The 16,685-nt window shown below is 72.7% G+C and overlaps 3 protein-coding genes and 1 long non-coding RNA gene across 6 annotated transcripts; 1 reads left to right on the forward strand and 3 right to left on the reverse strand.

The window, feature by feature from the left end:
- The first annotated feature begins 46 nt into the window (after positions 1-46).
- CDK5 (cyclin dependent kinase 5) lies at positions 47-3,842 on the forward strand. 2 transcript variants are annotated; one of them, XM_068673109.1, is made up of 12 exons: positions 47-204; positions 290-378; positions 1,870-1,937; positions 2,024-2,084; positions 2,164-2,220; positions 2,312-2,407; positions 2,512-2,586; positions 2,675-2,771; positions 2,870-2,939; positions 3,083-3,143; positions 3,223-3,303; positions 3,401-3,842. In XM_068673109.1, the coding sequence occupies exons 1-12, from the start codon at positions 168-170 to the stop codon at positions 3,485-3,487; spliced, it is 879 nt and encodes a 292-aa protein (XP_068529210.1). In that variant the 5' UTR covers positions 47-167; the 3' UTR covers positions 3,488-3,842. The 2 variants fall into 2 exon arrangements, with proteins under 2 accessions (XP_068529210.1, XP_068529211.1); XM_068673110.1 differs by lacking the exon at positions 3,223-3,303.
- Positions 3,843-3,940: 98 nt separating this feature from the next.
- Positions 3,941-11,454, reverse strand: ASIC3 (acid sensing ion channel subunit 3). Its single transcript, XM_068673080.1, has 11 exons — positions 10,695-11,454; positions 7,264-7,414; positions 7,052-7,179; positions 6,281-6,431; positions 6,143-6,199; positions 5,825-5,978; positions 5,209-5,300; positions 5,056-5,135; positions 4,883-4,954; positions 4,687-4,739; positions 3,941-4,246 (listed from the first exon to the last, which is right to left on the reverse strand). The coding sequence occupies exons 1-11, from the start codon at positions 11,253-11,255 to the stop codon at positions 4,168-4,170; spliced, it is 1,578 nt and encodes a 525-aa protein (XP_068529181.1). The 5' UTR covers positions 11,256-11,454; the 3' UTR covers positions 3,941-4,167.
- LOC137851966 (uncharacterized) lies at positions 7,769-8,164 on the reverse strand. The gene is made up of 2 exons (XR_011093590.1): positions 7,927-8,164; positions 7,769-7,830 (listed from the first exon to the last, which is right to left on the reverse strand). It is a non-coding gene; the product is annotated as an uncharacterized lncRNA (long non-coding RNA).
- Positions 11,455-12,129: 675 nt separating the features above from the next.
- ABCB8 (ATP binding cassette subfamily B member 8) lies at positions 12,130-16,298 on the reverse strand. 2 transcript variants are annotated; one of them, XM_068673071.1, is made up of 16 exons: positions 16,028-16,298; positions 15,577-15,856; positions 15,332-15,487; positions 15,159-15,253; positions 14,964-15,069; positions 14,738-14,899; positions 14,563-14,648; positions 14,378-14,475; positions 14,187-14,292; positions 14,069-14,102; positions 13,835-13,971; positions 13,659-13,753; positions 13,392-13,525; positions 13,163-13,310; positions 12,827-13,077; positions 12,130-12,226 (listed from the first exon to the last, which is right to left on the reverse strand). In XM_068673071.1, the coding sequence occupies exons 1-16, from the start codon at positions 16,111-16,113 to the stop codon at positions 12,146-12,148; spliced, it is 2,055 nt and encodes a 684-aa protein (XP_068529172.1). In that variant the 5' UTR covers positions 16,114-16,298; the 3' UTR covers positions 12,130-12,145. The 2 variants fall into 2 exon arrangements, with proteins under 2 accessions (XP_068529172.1, XP_068529170.1); XM_068673069.1 differs by having other exon boundaries at positions 15,577-15,862.
- Between the last annotated feature and the right edge of the window lie 387 nt (positions 16,299-16,685).

Raw genomic sequence — 16,685 nt, forward strand, 5'->3', positions numbered from 1 at the left:
GGGGGGAGGGGGGAAGGGGGCGGGGCCGGGGCGGGGGCGGCCGCGGGGGCTGCCGGGAGGTGTGGCGGGACCGGGGGGGGGGGCGGGACCGGGGCGGTACCGGGGGGGGGCGCGGGGGCTGCCGGGAGGCGCGGCGGGGGCCGGGCGGTGCGGGCCCGAGCGGAGCGATGCAGAAATACGAGAAACTGGAGAAAATCGGGGAAGGTGCGGGGGGGGGGGCTGGGAACGGGGCCGGTGGTGGTCCCGGTGCCGGTGGTGGTCCCGGTGATGGTGACCGGGCTGCCCGCAGGTACCTACGGGACCGTGTTCAAGGCCAAGAACCGGGAGACGCACGAGATCGTGGCGCTGAAGCGGGTGCGGCTGGACGACGACGATGAGGTGAGGGGGGGGCCGTGCCGGGCTGTACCGGGCCGTGCCGGGCTGTACCGGGCCGTACTGGGCTGTACCGGGCTGTACCGGGCTGTACCGGGCTGAGCCGAACCGGGCTGGACCGGACTGGGCCGATCTGAGCCATACCGAATGGTTCTGGGCCATACGGCGCCGTACCGGGCTGGGCCGTACAAGACCTGAGCCCTGCTGAGCCGTGCTGAGCTTACCGGGCTGAGCCGAGCCATGCCGGGCTGGTCTGAGCCGTACCAGGCAGTCCTGAGCCGTGCTGAGCTGTGCCAGGCCGTGCTGGGCCATACCGAGTGGTCCTGTGCCATATCAAGCCATATTGAGCGGTCCTGTGCCATGCTGGGCCATACAGAGTGGTCCCATGCCATGCCATGCTGTGCCGTTCCATGCCGGGCCATACTGTGTGGTCCCGTGCCATACCGAGCTGTGCCATGCCACGCTGGGCCATACAGTGCCAAGCTGTGCCGTGCCGTGCTGGGCCATACTGCATGGTTCCGTGCCATGTCGAGCTGTATTGAGCAGTCCTGTGCTGTGCCGGGCCATACTGAGTGGTCCTGTGCCATACCGAGCTGTGCCGTGCTGTGCTGGGCCATACCATGCCATGCTGTGCCATGCTATGCTGTGCCAAGCTGTGCCGCGCCATACTGAGCCGTGCCGTGCCATACCAAGCAGTATTGAGCGGTCCTGTGCCATGCTGAGCCATACTGAGTGTTCCCGTGCCATACTGAGCCGTGCTGGGCCATACTGAGCCGTGCCGTGCCATACCAAGCCGTACTGAGCAGTCCTGTGCCGTGCTGGGCCATACCGAGTGGTCCCGTGCCATACCGAGCTGTGCTGTGCCATGCTGGGCCATACAGTGCCATGCTGTGCTGTGCCATGCTGTGCCGAGCCATGCTGGGCCATGCCTAGTGGTCCTGTGCCATACCGAGCCGTGTTGAGTGGTCCCGTGCCATGCTGGGCCATACCAAGCGGTCCCATGCCATACCAAGCTGTGCCATGCCATGCTGAGCCACACAGTGCCATGCTGTGCCGAGCTGTGCTGGGCCATACTGTATGGTCCCATGCCGTGCCGAGCTATATTGAGCAGTCCTGTGCCATGCCAGGCCATACTGAGTGGTCCCATGCCATACCGAGCCGTGTTGGGCCATACTGAGCCATGCTGGGCCATACTGAGCTGTACCATGCCATACCAAGCCCTATTGAGCGGTCCCATGCCATGCTTGGCCATACCAAGTAGTCCTGTGCCATACCGAGCTGTGCCATGCCATGCTGGCTGATCCTGTGCCATACTGTGCCATGCCGTGCTGTGCCGTGCCGTGCTGGGCCAAGCCGTGCTGAGCCGTGCTGGGCCATACTGAGTGGTCCCATGCCATGTCATGCCATGCTGTGCCGTGCCATGCCGGGCCATACTGTGTGGTCCCGTGCCATACTGTGCCGTGCCGTGCCGTACCAACCCAGTCTTGGTGCCCGCAGGGCGTGCCCAGCTCGGCGCTGCGGGAGATCTGCCTGCTGAAGGAGCTGAAGCACAAGAACATCGTCAGGTGAGCGCAGCCCAGCCCCGGGGGGGGGGGGGGTGTGTGTGTGCCCCCCCCCCGGGACCCGGTGCGAGGTGTGGCTGTCCCCGCAGGCTGCACGACGTCCTGCACAGTGACAAGAAGCTGACGCTGGTCTTCGAGTTCTGCGACCAGGTGAGCGCCCGGCGCGCGCGGCACGCGGCCCCCCCGACCCCCACCGAGCCCTGACACCACCTCTGCTCCCCCCCGGCAGGACCTGAAGAAGTACTTCGACAGCTGCAACGGGGACCTGGACCCCGAGATCGTCAAGGTGGGGGTCCCGGGGTGCAGGGGGGGGTGCCCGGCTGTGGGGGTGCAGGGTGGGCACCCCGCGCTCACGGCCGCGCTGTGCCCCCCCCCAGTCCTTCATGTACCAGCTGCTGAAGGGCCTCGCCTTCTGCCACAGCCGCAACGTGCTGCACAGGGACCTCAAGCCCCAGAACCTGCTCATCAACAGGGTGAGCCTGAGGGGGGGGGGCATTTATCCCCCTGGGGTCCTTTTGGGGTCATTTTGGGGTCCCTTTGGGGTCATTTGGGGCTGACCCTGGAGCTCTGGCTGCAGAACGGGGAGCTGAAGCTGGCAGATTTCGGCCTGGCGCGAGCTTTCGGCATCCCGGTGCGCTGCTACTCGGCCGAGGTGAGTGGGATGTGCTCGTGCTGTCCGGGTGGGGGGGTCCCGGCCCCCTCTGCCCCACCGCGAGCCCCCCCCTGCCGCCCCCACGCAGGTCGTCACGCTGTGGTACCGGCCCCCCGACGTGCTGTTCGGCGCCAAGCTCTACTCCACCTCCATCGACATGTGGTCGGCCGGCTGCATCTTCGCAGGTGGGGGCAGGCGGCACCGGGCGGGGGGGGGGGCGGTTTGGGGGCCGGGACCCCCCATTGGGGGGGGCTCTTGGGGCTCATCCCCGCTCCCTGCCTAGAGCTGGCCAACGCAGGGCGGCCGCTCTTCCCGGGGAACGACGTGGACGACCAGCTGAAGAGGATTTTCCGATATCCTTCTGGGGGGTGGGGGGCACGGGGGGGGTGCGGGAGGAGGGCTGGGACGGGGCCGGGGCTGGGGGGGCGCACGGGTCCCCGGGTTGGGGTCTGCCCAGCACCCCGCAGCCGTGGCCCTTGACTGTGGCCGCCCCCACGCTGCTGGGCACCCCCACGGAGGAGCAGTGGCCGGCCATGGCCAAGCTGCCCGACTACAAGGTGAGGCACGGGGGGGGTGGGGGGGTCCGGGGGGGGGGGCGCAGTGGGCACGGGGCCCGGCTCTCACGGCTGTCCCCAGCCCTACCCCATGTACCCCGCCACCACCTCCCTCGTCAACGTGGTGCCCAAGCTCAACGCCACCGGCCGGGACCTGCTGCAGGTGAGCGCTGCGGGGGGGGGGGCGCTGAGGCTGTGTGGGGATGGGGGGGCTGCTCCGGGACCCCCCCCAGCCTCACCGCCCCCCTCCCCACCCGCAGAACCTGCTGAAGTGCAACCCGGTGCAGCGGATATCGGCGGAGGAGGCCCTGCAGCACCCCTACTTCACGGACTTCTGCCCGCCCTAGGCCTGGCCCCGTCCCGCGCCGAGCCGCGGGGGGGGGAGCAGGGGACGAGCGCCCCGCAGCCCCCCCCCTCCCCGCTATTTATTAGGTTTTTATCCAGCGCCCCCCTCCCTTGGGCCTGCCCCGCAGGGCTGGGGCACCGGCGTCCCCCCCCGCGGTGCTGGCAGAGCGGCAGGACCTGGGGGGCTGGACCCCCGCGCCCCCCCCCCCCCACCCCCCCCGACCTCTCTCTCCCCAGCCCTGGCAGCGGATGGGACCCCCCCGGTGCTGGCCCCGGGGGGGGCACCCCGTTCCCCAGCGCGCTGCGGGCGGGGGGCTGCGCGCGGTTGGTACAGACATAAAGAGCTTCCCCCTCCCCGAGCCGCCTCCTTCCTGGTGCAGTGGGGGGGCTGCAGGCTGTTTTTGGGGGGGGGGTTGGCGGGTGGGACCCCCCCGAGGCGCAGCCACACCACCAGCGCCTGGGGCAGGACTTTAATGGCGCGGGGAGGCGCATGTACAGCGGGGACGGGGGACAAGCAGCACATGCAGGGACACGGGGAGCCCCGCAGCCCCCTGCCGCCTGGGCGCCGTGTGGGGCCGGGGGGGGGGGGTCTGCTCCCCCACCAGCCCCAAATTTCCCCCCCCCCCCGGCCGGCCGGGGGTGCGGGGCCGGGCCCCTCAGCAGGCGAACTCCTCCAGGGCGCCTAGAGCCGGGTGACGAGGTAGCACGTTCGGGGCGAAGGCGACACCGTCCGCGTGGCTGCGCAGGGGGTGGCAGGCACTCTGCGGGCACGAGGGGGGCAGCAGTTGGGGGGGGGGCTCTGGGGGGGGCGCTTCCACCCCCCTCAGCTGCCCCACGGGGGTCCCAGAGGACCGGGGAGGTGTCCGAGCTGTGCGCGGGGTCGTTGCGCCCACGCGTCCCATGGCAGCCACACGCACACCACACACCCCACGCCCCACACACGCTCCATGGGGCAGGGCCCCCCCCAGAGCCCCCCCATTTTGCAGGAGCACCACCCCGACCCCACGCAGCCCTGGCGCTGTCCCTGCGGTGCCTGGGGGCGGTGGCGCGATGCTGGGGGTGATGCATGAGGATGGGAGCGCAGCCGGCCCCGAGGATGGTGCCGAGAGAAGCCTGGGATGGAGGGGGACAGGAGGGGGGGGCCCTGCCGCCGTCCTCACCCCGCGCCCCCCCCGGTGTCCCTGCGTTCCCCGGTGTCTACCTGGGCCCGGGCGGGAGCGCGGCGGCGGGGCTGCCCGGCACGGCTGGATGCTCCTGGGGCAGGGCGGGCGGACAGAGAGGAGACCGTGAGGCGCGGGGGCCGCAGATGGGGTGGGATGAGGTGCCGGGGATGGGGGGGGTGGGGGGTGGGGGGGGAAGCGGGGCAGGGGGCTGGCGGGGCGCTGGAGGGGGGTTACCAGGGTGCTGCTGCTGCTCCGCCGCATCCGCTTCTTGTCCTTGTAGAAGCCGAGGAGCTTGTCCCGAAACACCTGCGGGGGGGGACGGGTCAGCGCCCCCCACCCACGGCCCTGCGGGTGCTGGGGGCGAGGGAGGGGGCAGGCGAGCGGCCCCATGGTGGGGGCAGCCTGACCTCGTACAGGTAGTCAAAGATCTCCAGGATGGTCAGCAGGCTGGCGCCGATGAACAGCCCCATCTGTCCCCCAATGTCACCTGGGGCGCGGGGGGGCAGCGTTGGTGCGCGGCCGCCCCCCGGCCCCCACCCCGGCCCCTCAGCGGCACTCACCCAGCAGCCCCGCCACCTCGTACGCCTTCTTCTGCTCTATCATCTCGTAGTTCAGCGCCTCGAAGAAGATGTCCAGCACCAGCACGTTGTCCCTGGGGGGCAGGCGGGTGTGGGGCAGGCAGGCGAGCCCCCCATGGCACGGCGATGAGCTGGGGTCTGCGCCATGCCCGGGTGGGACGGGGGGGTCTGCGTGCACGCTGGGGGTGGCACAGCGGGGCCGTGCCATGCGGTGCCAGGCGGTTTGCTCTGTGCTGGGGTGGGTGTGAAGCCAGGAGGCCGTGCCGTGCCGTGCTGCTCCATGCTGTGCTGTGTGCTGGGGGGTGGTATGTGGCCGTGCCATGCTGTGCCGTGCCATGCCGTGCTGTGCCAAGCAGTGCTGTGCCGTGCCGTGCCATGCTGTGCCATGCTGTGCTGTGCCGTGCCATGCTGTGCCATGCCGTGCCGTGCTGTGCCGTGCCATGCTGTGCCATGCTGTGCCATGTCATGCTGTGCCGTGCCATGCTGTGCCGTGCTGTGCCGTGCTGTGCCGTGCTGTGCCGTGCCATGCTGTGCCGTGCCATAACATGCCATACCGTGCCGTGCCATGCCGTGCCGTGCCATGCCGTGCAGCACTCACGCGATGTACTGCTCGGTCTTGTTGAACTTCTTGGCCAGGTAGCGCGCTGAGGCCTTGCTGGGGATCTTCACCATGGAGAGCTCCTTGCCGTAGCGCACCATGTCGCAGGGTGTGCGGCAGGCGCAGTACTCGCTGTCCTTCTTCACCAGGAAGTCTGGGGGGGGCACGGGCTGGGATGGGGGGTGCAGGCCCACAGCCCCCTGCCCTGCTCGCATCCCACAAGTGCTGCCAGCGGGACCCCAGACCCACAAATCGCCAGTGGAACCAACCAGGTTGGGTTTGGGGACAGCAGGGCTGTGCCCGGGGGGCTGCACCTACCCAGCGCAGGGTCAGCGCACTCCTTGTACTGCTCCGGTGTGCAGACGTTGGCGTTGCCTGTGGGGGGACGCAGCAGTCGTGGGGTATAGGGGGGGTCCCAAGAGGGGTCCCTGCCCCTCCAACCTCCCCCCCACTCACCCGGCATGTGCACCATGCGGCAGTTGCAGTTCTCGGCCAGGTAGCGGGTCTCGCAGTCGAGGCGGCAGGCGGTGATGCTGTAGTTGGTGAAGAAGTCGGACTCGATGGGGGTGGCCTTGCAGTCCCCCCAGGGCGGGGGCAGGTACACCAGCTGCCGGGCCCGTGCTAAGGAAAACTCGTCAGCGTCGGCGGCCCCGTCCCACGGCCCCCGTCCCACCTCGGTGGCCCCATCCCACAGGTGGGCAACACAGAGCCTTGGGGGGGGGCCAAGAGGGGAGACCCATGGTGGGCACTGCGGGAAGGGGGCTCCGGACCCCACGGGGACAGGGCCTGGTGTAGCCAGGGGGTCACCAGCACCGTGGGCTTGGTGGTGCAAGAGTGGGGGCAGTTTGGGGGCCAGCAGAGAGGGGCAGGGGCAGCACTGCCCACACCAGCAGCACCGGCACACATGGAGACGCCCACTCCAGGCACCTAAATTTAGGCGTCTGGCTGCGCCAGCTGGCTGCCGCCCCTGCCCGCAGGCTGCTCGGCAGGAGCTGGGGGGGGGAATGGTGTGGGGGGGGGGGCACAGCCTGAGCCTGCAGCAGGGACCGAGCGGCCCTGGCACGGGGCTGCCCCACGCCGCGGTGCCAGAGCCGCTGCAGCAGCGCCCACGAGCTGCGGCACCGCGGGACGGCCCCAGCCGGGGGCAGCTCGGTCCCCACAGCGGGGGCTGCCTGTGCTGGGGAGGGGGTCCCGGTGCCCCCCGGTGTTGGGGTGGGTGCCGGATACCCGCTGCTGCTGGCAGGACACGAAGGTCTGGAAGCCGGGCGCCACCCCGAAGCCCAGCTGGTCGATGAAGGGGGGCTCCTGCTGGCTGTGGATCTGCACCTTCACCCCCGCCTCGTAGGACGTCTCGTCTGCAAGGCAGCGCGGGGGCTATGCAGGGTCTGACCTCCTTCCCCGGCCCCCCCCCACACCCCCTCAGCACGCGGGGTCCTCACCGGTGTCCCCCCAGACGGGCAGGTATTCCTCCTGCTGGATGTTGAGCATCAGCTCCAGGCCGTTGCCCGCGCCGCCCTGCAGCGTGGTCAGCAGCTCGGTGCCCGGCTGCCCCGAGTTGAAGGTGTAGCACTTGCCCAGGCGGGTGAAGATCTGTGGGGTGGGGGGGCGGCAGCCTCAGCGCCTCCCCTGGGGCAGGGGGACGGGAGCTGGGCCCCACAGGGCCCCGAGTGGGGCTGGGGACCGGGACCCTGCAGGACCCCGCAGCGCAGGGCAGGGCTGGCACACTGCCCCCTTCCCTGCTGGCACCGGCACAATCCTAAAGTATTTTTGGCCCCCACCCGGCCCCACAGCGGCTGATCCCATGCTGAGGGGCCGGGAGGTGGCTTGGCACCGCTGGGCTCCCCTGGATGCACCCCGGTGCTGCAGCCCCCACGCTGCCCTACAACCCTGGGGGTGGGCGAGAGGAGCTGCCCCTGCCAGCACCATGGGGGGGCTTCACCAAGCACCTGGGGCTGGGGATGGAAAGGGGGGGCAGGAGCCATGCCCTAGAGACACTGCCCCACAGCCTGTGCACCCTGTCACCCCACAGCCTGTGTACACCATTACCCCACAGCCTGTGCACCCTGCTACCCCACAGCCTGCACATCCCATTGCCCCACAACCTGTGCGCCCCACAACCCGCAATCTGTGCACCCCACTATCCCCCAGCCTGCGCACCCCCCCAGCCTGCCCTGCCCTGGGTCCTGCCCAAGCCCTGCCCTGGACAGAGCCATCCCGGGGGCAGAGCTGGCTCGGGATGGGGACAGGGAAGGGGACGGGGGCTGCTGCGGGTCCTGCCCAGGGCTGAGCTGCGTGCGGCAGAGCCGGCCACGGCCACGGCGCTGGCAGTGGCCACGGTGGCACTCACGGCGGTGAAGTTCTCGGGGCCGCAGTCCCGGCCACGGAAGCGGCAGCTCAGCAGCATGTCACGGATGGGGTGCCCGGCGCGCTGGTAGAAGGCGGCCAGGTCGTAGCTCTTGCTGGGGAAGAAGCCGGTGAAATCCGCGGGCTGCCCCAGCGCCCGCAGGTAGCGGGAGAAGTCCTCCCGCTCCACGGCCAGCAGCTCCTTGCCCAGCCTGAACAGGTCGTTGGGGGTGAGCTGGGAGCGCCGGATGCGGTTGTAGTTGCAGAGGGTGACGGCGGGGAAGGCGAGCACGCGGCTCTCCGCCTCGTCCAGCACGGTGACGTGCGGGTAGGCGGCGAAGTGCCGGACCCGCTCCCCGGCCTGCAGCAGGAAGGCGCCCAGCGAGGCCAGGAAAGCGCCGGCCCAGAGCAGGCGGCGCGGGGCGGGGGTCCCCGGCACGAAGACGTGCCCCAGCCCGTGCAGGGTGCAGGAGCGGGCGAAGGCGGCCAGGCTGGCGGCGCCGTGTGCCCCGGTGCCCGGCTGCGCGGCCATGGTGGCACCGTCCCGCAGCGCGGCTCTGCAGGGGGATTGGGTTTCAGCGCCAGCGCGGGGACGCGGGGGACACGTGAGAGGGGGCGAGGCAGGGCGGCAGCGGGGACACGGGTGGTGGGGACGCAGCCCGTCCCCCTGGGGGGCTCAGCCTGTCCCCCTGCTGGGACCCACCCGCCTGCCCAGCACCGGGGACCCCATGGAGCAGGACGCCAGCACCCACAGGGCGAGCCGGAGCCGAGACCCCATGGATCTGTGAGAATCCCCCCACCCCGACACCAAAGCCCCCACCCAAACCTGCCCCAGAGGCAGAGCTGCCCCCACACCCTGCCCCCCCTCTGCGCCCAGCCCCGACCCCCTGCACCCCCCACACCAAGTCCATCCCCCACAGGCTGTGGGGCCCCACGGAGCCCCCCCTGAGGGGCTGCACCAGGCACAGGGGAAGGGGGGCGGTGGGCTGCTTGGGCCTGCTGCAGCCTCGAGCCCCCAGCCCCATCCCACGGCCGCACATGGTGTGGGACCCCCCCGGCGGCCCCGTCCTGACCCCACCACGGGGGGGGGGCGGCTGCTGCAGCACCGAGCTCCCAAAGAGGGGAGCCATCGCCATGGCAACGCTGCCCATGGGGGGGGGCTGCCATGGCAACCGGCAGCCCAGCACCAGGACGTGAGGGATGGGGGGGGGACAGGACGGGGACGGGGACGTGGCCCCTGCGCGCGCAGCGCTCGGCCCCAGCATCTCCCACCTCCACCCCACAGCGGGGGCCACACGTCCCAGTCCCCAGCCCCACTGCCTTGGGGGGACCCTGGGGGTACAGATGCGGTGTGAGCCCCCCACCACTCACAGCCCTGGCTTGGGACCCCCATCACACACCCGGGTGCCTGCGCACGGCCACCTCTGTCCCTGCGCTGCAGTGGGAGCCGGTGTCCGGAGCGCAGGGTGGCGGCGGGGGGCAGCAGGACCCTAATCCGCGCTCAGCCCGCGCATTAGCGCTGTATTTTTAGCAGGCAAAGTTGCAGCCGGTGCAACCAGCAGCGGGGCTGGGGGGGGTGGGGGGGGCACGGCTGGGCTCCGGGCAGCCTCTTGGGCACTGCCGCGCACGCTCCTGCTGCCAGCGCCGGGACCACACGTGCCCGGTACAGCCCCAGGAGCAGCAGCCCCGGAGCAGCAGGCGGCACGGGGGGGACGGGCGCTGGCCCCAAGACCCCCAGCTCGTCCCCGTGCCCTGTCCCCACCCTGCCGGCCCCCCCCCGCAGCAGCACCCGGCCCAGGGGATTAGAGCCCGGGGAGGGGGTGCCGCAGCCCAGGGCTGCCCAGGGGAGTCCTTGGCGCGGAGCTGCAAAGGCGAATTCATTTCCAGCTCCCCAGCGTCGCTGGCGTGACCGCACACCGAGCTCGTGCCGACTGCGGTGGGGACCGGGGGGCAGAATTCAGGGTGCTGGTGGGCAGACAATTCCTGACCAACGTGCCCCCTCCCCACGGAGCCACCAGGGTGCCTGCCCCACGGCCCCACAGCCCTGCACCCCCCTGGCCAGGCACTGCCCGTGTGGGTCTCACCCCTGCCACAAGCGGGACCCCGCGGTGCTGGGGCTGAGCGTGCTGGGTGGGGGTCCCGCTGCCCATCCTCGCTGCCGTTGCCCCCCCAGGGGGATTCAGCTCCCCGGCACCGCGCTGCACTCACTGCAGGAGCCTGGGGCTGAGCCCCCTCATCCCGTGCAGGGCCTGCAGCGCTCCGCGGGGCACGGCAGCGGTGGGGGCTGATGGCACAGGGGGGGACGCTGCTGGGCTGCAGCACGGGCACTGCGCCCAGCTGCCTGGCACCCCCGTGGTGGGCACCAAATGGGATGGGGAGGTGGTGCCAAGGAAGGGGCTCCCCCAGGTGCCCACCAGCTCCGACACAGCCCCGTGGGGACACCCCCGGCCACCTGCGACCCCCAGGATGGTGACCGCCCTGTGCCCCAGTGCTCCCCCATCCCGTGGCCGGGTCCCCCGGCACTCACCACGGTGAAGTTGCGGGCGGTGCAGTTGGCGCCGCGGAAGGAGCACTGCAGCAGCATGTCGGCCAGGTCGTGGCCCGTGCGGTTGTAGAACTCGGCCATGCTGAAGGGCTTGGCCTTGAAGTTCTTGAAGTTGGCCTTGTCGCGCAGCGCCGCCAGCACGTCGGGCTCGGCCAGCTGCGGGTTGCTGATCTCGTAGCGGTCGTTGAGCAGCGCCAGCAGCTCGCCGACGTGGTACATGTCGTTGCGGGTGATCTTGGAGAAGCGAAACTCGTTGAGGTTGCAGATGGTGATGGCCGGGAAGGTGAGGTTGTGCGCGGCCACCTCGTCCAGCTTGGTGACGTGCGGGTAGGTGAGGAAGTAGGCGACGCGCTCGGCGCACACCAGCAGCAGCAGCCCCAGCGAGCCCAGGAAGAACACGCTCCAGAGCACGCGGCGCAGCGACACGGCCCCGTAGGCGAAGATGTGGCTGATGCCGTGCAGCGACGAGCTGCTGGCGAACGCCCGCAGGCTGGAGAGGGGCTCGGAGCCCCCCCCTCCGCCGCCCTCCCCGCCGCCCCTCATGCTGCTGCCGCCGCCCGCCCCCTCCCCATCACCGCCCCGGTTCCCGGCCCTGGTCCCGGCCGCTCTCCGGGGGCCGCTCCCGGTGCGGCGCCGCCCCCAGCCCCAGCCCCAGCCCCGGCCCCGGCCCCGCTGCGCCCCCCGCGCCGGGCGCCTCCCCCGGGGCTCCGCGCTCCGCTGCCGCCGCCCCGGGCCCCGCCGCTCCCCCCCCCACCCCCCTCCCGGGGCCGCCCCCGTGCACGGCGCCGAGGCTGCGGCTGCGCTACCCGGGGCCGTGAGCTTCCCGCAGCCGTGCCGCGGGACGGGAGCTGCCCGGGGGGGCCGCGGGGAGACGGGGGCTGGGCCGGGGGGGCTCAGAAGGGACGCGGCGGGGCGAACCCCGGCTGCCCCCTCCCTCCCCGGGACCCCCCCGCGCTGCGCCCCGGTCCCCGGCCCCGCCGCTTCCTGGGGGGGGCAGGCGGGGACCCCCCCGTGGCGGCTGCAAGCACCGGGGGGTGGCCTGGGGCCCCCGGGCGGTGGGAGCCGGCCACCGTGCTGCAGCACCGGGACCGGCCCGGGGGCTGGGGGGGGGGTCCCGGAGCGCCCGGAGCAGCCCCACAGGGGAACAGCGACCGGGGGGCACCGGGGGATGCCCCCCCCAGGACGGGACGAAGGGAACCGAACCGGGCCGGGCCCTGACCCCCCCCCCCGGGACCCCGGTGCCCCCCCGGTGCCCCCCGCCTGGGGGGCGGGGTTCAGAGCCGCACGGAGCTCGGCCCCGCCCCCTTCCCCGGTGCCCCCCCCCCCGGAACTGCCGGCGCTGCCCGCCCCGCCCCGGCCCCCCCCCCCCCGCAGACGTCACAGCCGGTGTCCGGCAGCTTTTTTATTGCCCCCCCCCCCGCCCCCGTCCCCGCTCAGCGCCGCTCCGCCGCCTGCCGCCGGGTCAGCTCCGCGTACAGCCCCCCCCGCCGCCACAGCTCCTCGTGGGTGCCGGCCTGCGGGGCTGCCGTCAGCGGGGGGGGGCACGGGCAGGCCCCGCCCACTGTGCAAAAGCCCCGCCCACTTTGGGACAAGCCCCGCCCCCAGCCCATGCCCTCTAGTAACCTCTCCAAGCCCCGCCCACCGCTCCCGCAAGCCCCGCCCCTCCCCAAGAGGACCCCCCTCTAGGCCCCGCCCCCTGCCCGGATAAGCCCCGCCCCTTGCCCCTCCCTGCAGGACCCCCACCAATCCCTGCCCTCAATTTGAGCCAAGCCCCGCCCCATTTGGACCAAGCCCCGCCCCCTGCCCCATCCCTAGAGGACCCCCTCCAAGCCCCGCCCCCATCCAGGGAATCCCCACACAAGCCCCGCCCACTGTGACCCAAGCCCCGCCCACTTTGACCCAAGCCCCGCCCCCTTCCCCACCCCCTTAGGGCCCTCCACCAATCCCCACCCTGCTTTGTCCCAAGCCCCGCCCCTTTCCCACATAGCCCCGCCCCTTGCCCTCCCGATGACCCCTCCGCTCCCCGTGTCCCCAGATGACCCCGCCTGAAGCCCCTCCCACGTCTGGCCCCGCCCCTTGCCCCGCCCTTGACCCCGCCCCCTGACCCCGCCCACCTCGGCCACGCGGCCGCCGTGCAGGACGACGATGAGGTGTGCGGCGCGCACGGTGCTGAGCCGGTGGGCGATGACCAGCACCGTGCGGCCCCGCGCCGCCCGCTCCAGCGCCGCCTGCACCACGCGCTCCGCCTCGGCGTCCAGCGCGCTCGTGGCCTCGTCCAGCACCAGCACGGCCGGGTCCTTCAGCAGCGCCCGCGCGATGGCGATGCGCTGCCGCTGCCCCCCCGACAGCGCCGTGCCGCGCTCGCCTGCCGGAGAGCCGGGGAGGTGCTGGGTGCCCCCCGCTCCCCACCGCCCGCCCCGCCTCGCCGCCCACCCTGCCCCGCCGCTCACCCACGACGGTGCCATAGCCCTCGGGGAAGCTGCGGATGAAGTCGTCGGCGTTGGCGAGGCGCGCGGCCGCGTACACCTCCTCATCCGAGGCGCCCGGCTTCCCGAAGCGGATGTTCTCCATGATGGTGGTGCCGAAAAGCACGGGGTCCTGTGGGCACGGCTGGGTCCTGAGCGCCAGCACCGGCACCCACCGGACACGTGCCTGGTCCCCCCCGCGCCCCCCACCCACCTGGCTGATGAAGCCGATGACCTGGCCCCGCAGCCAGGAGGGGTCCAGCGAGGAGATGTCGTGGCCGTCCAGCGTGATGCTGCCCTGCGTGGGCTCGTAGAAGCGCTCCAGCAGCGCCGCCACCGTCGACTTCCCTGCATGGGGGCACCGGGGGGGGCAGTGTCAGTCCCCAGCCCCGTTGGGGCGCACTGGGCAGCCACTCGCCCCCACCTCCAGACGATCGGGGTCCTGCACCCCAGGGGTGTCGGCAAGGGGCCGTGCTGGTACCTCCTCCGGAGGGTCCCACGATGGCCACGGTCTTGCCGGGGGGCAGGCTGAGGCTGAAGTCCCGCAGGACGGGGTGCCCGGGGCGCGTGGGGTAGCTGCGGGCAGAGGTTTGGGGCTTGAGGGGGCTGTGGGTGGCCAGGGGCTTGGTGGGGAGGGGGCCGGGGCTGGGGGCTCACCTGAAGGAGACGTGGTTGAAGGCGATGTGGCCGAGCAGCGAGTGGCTGGGGATGGAGGCGCCCCCCCGCAGCGGCACCTTGGGCTCCAGCGTCATGAACTCCAGGACGCGGGCACCCGCGCTCAGACCACGCACAACCTGGGGGGGGTCAACACGGACACAGCCGGAGTGCCCCCGTCCCCCTGTGCCCCCCGCAGCTGGGTGACAGCGCAGGGACCCTGTGGGACCCCCCTACCTGCCCGAAGAGGATGGAGATGTTTGCCATGGACCTATGGGAGAGAGGCTGAGCTCACGGAAAGCCCCAAGACATGGCAGTGAGGCTGGGGGGGGGGGCGCGGGGGCCCTGCCCTCACCTTTGCACCGTCTGCGAGGCCACCAGGAAGGACATGAGGTCTCCGGGTGACAGCTCATTCCCCGCCATCAGCGAGCCGCCCACGAAGATGGTCCCCAGCACGATGCCTGCGGGCACGGGGCGCTTGTGGGTCCTGCCCCACTGTGGGTCCCGACCCCCCCCGTGGGTCCTGCCCCCCGTGGGGCCACTCACCGTTGAGCGCCAGGTTGGAGAGCCCCTGGAAGGCGGCGATGCCCAGCCCCAGCCGCTGGCTCAGCTGGCTCGAGCGCTCCGCCTCGGCGCAGTACAGCCTGTGGGGTGGGGGGGGTGACGGCACCATGGCCAGCCCGCGCCCCCCCACCCCGTGCCACCACTGCTGGACCCCACCGTGTCCTCACCCCGCCTGCTGGTCCTCCATGGCGAAGGCGCGCACGGTGCGGACGTTCCCCAGCACCTCGTCGGCCACCCCGGTGGCCTTGGCCACCTGCACCGAGAGGGACGAGGGGCATGGAGAGGGCAGCCGGTGGGACGGGGCGGCCCCGGGGGGTCGCGGGTGAGGGGCGCGGGGTTTACCTGCTCCTGTGCCTGGCGGGACAGGCTGCGGAGGAAGGAGCCCACGAGGGCGCCGGCGCCCACCAGCGTGGGCATGATGAGGAGGAGGAGGCCGGTGAGCTTGGGTGAGAGCAGGTAGAGCGAGACGATGCAGCCCGCTGCCTGCGTGCTGCTGCGCAGGCCCTGCAGAGAATGGGGTCAGGCACCGGGGTGGGGGCCTGGGGGGCGTCCGGTGCCGCGGCCTCACCTGGGAGATGATGAGCTTGAAGGAGGACTTGAACTCCTGGACGTCGGCCGTCAGCCGGTTCACCAGCTGCCCCGTCCGGTTGGCGTCATAGAACGCCACGTCCTGCCTGCGGGACAGCAGCGGGGTGGGCTGGGGGGCTGCGGCGGGACCCCCACACACCCCTCGTGCGTGTCCCCCCCCCCCGGGGTGCCCTACCGCAGCAGGGAGATGAAAAGAGCCTTGCGCATGCTGGCGGCCACCTGCTCCCCGACCCGTGACAGCAGCGCGATGTACCCAAAAGTCAGCAGCCCCTGCGGGAAACGAGCGGGGGGCTCGGGATGGGGCTCGGGGTGCAGCCCCCGTGTCCCCCCCCCCAGCACGGTGCCCACCTGCAGGCAGTAGAGGCCGAGCAGGCGCAGTGCCGGTGGGCGTGCAGCTCGCAGGTACCCGGCCAGGCGGCTCTGAGCGCCGCGGGCCACCACGTTGACCAAGTGCCCCAGCAGCACCGGGATGCGCACGTTGAGCAGGGCTGCGCCCAGGGCCAGCTGCGGGATGGGACGTCAGCGGGACCGGGATCAGGACCAGGATGGGGATGGGGATGGGACCACGGCCCCTGCCACCCGATTCCACTCACCACCACGGCCGCCGAGAGGGCGAGGAGCTGCGGGCGCAGGAAGGCCCAGAAGACCGGCCAGTCGAACACAGGCTCCGGACGGGGCTGTGTGGGGTCAGCGGGGACACCGGGGACAGCGGGGACGACGGGGACAGCGGGGACGGTGGCTTCCTGGCAGCGCACAGCCGAGCCCAGGCAGCCCAGCGCCAGGCCGGCCGGGGCAGCCAGCAGCAGGCAGCGTGGGGCGAGCAGCGCGGGGCGGCGGGGGGGGGCGCTGAGCCCCGGCCGGGCCCCCCAGTACCTGCAACTGGGGAGCGCCGTGAGCGCCCCGCCCGGGCACGGCGGAGGACACGGGGGGGGGGGGTGGAGGGGTCTGTGTCCCCCACAGCTCCCCCCCCCCGCGTCCCTTCCCCTCTCCAACCCCCCCCCGACACTCCGAGGACCCCGGTTCCCCCCCTGCCCCCCCCGCTACCTGCGCCCCGGGGCCGCGGACGGGCGCAGCGCAGCGCGCACCGAGCGCGCCCCGCTCCGTGCCCCGAGCGCCAGCAGCAGCAGCATGGTGGCACCGGCACGGCACGGCCCGGAACGGCCCGGCACGGCTCGGAACGGCTCGGAACGGCTCGGAACGGCTTGGAACGGCCCGGAACGGCTTGGAAAGGCTCGGAACGGCACGGCCCGAAACGGCCCGGAACGGCTCGGAACGGCTCGGAACGGCTTGGAACGGCCCGGAACGGTTTGGAATGACTCGGAACGGCCCGGCACGGCTCAGCACGGAAGGGGCGGGCTCCGGAGGGGCGGCCCCGGCAGCGGCGGGCGGAGCCCCAGCACCGCGGCCCGGGCCCCAGCGCTGCGGGGCCGAACCGGAGCCCCCCGGCCCGCGGCACCGCGCGGGGACCCCCCCTCCGCCACCCGCGACCGGCACCGACACCGGGACTCGCTCCGCGCCCCGCGCTCAGACCCCGACCCCGACCCCCTCCCGGGTCCCGCTGAGCCCCCGGGGCGCCCCCCCCGTGCCGGTGCCGGTGCGGCCATGCCCGGCGGGGGGGCGCAGGCCCGGTCCCGGGGGGGGCGCGGGGCCGTGTGAGCGCCCAGCGGGGAGGACGGCGGGGCCGCCAGGTGAGCACGGGGAC

This window comes from Anas acuta, chromosome 2 (assembly GCF_963932015.1).
Source record: "Anas acuta chromosome 2, bAnaAcu1.1, whole genome shotgun sequence".
In the NCBI taxonomy this organism is placed as follows: domain Eukaryota; kingdom Metazoa; phylum Chordata; class Aves; order Anseriformes; family Anatidae; genus Anas; species Anas acuta.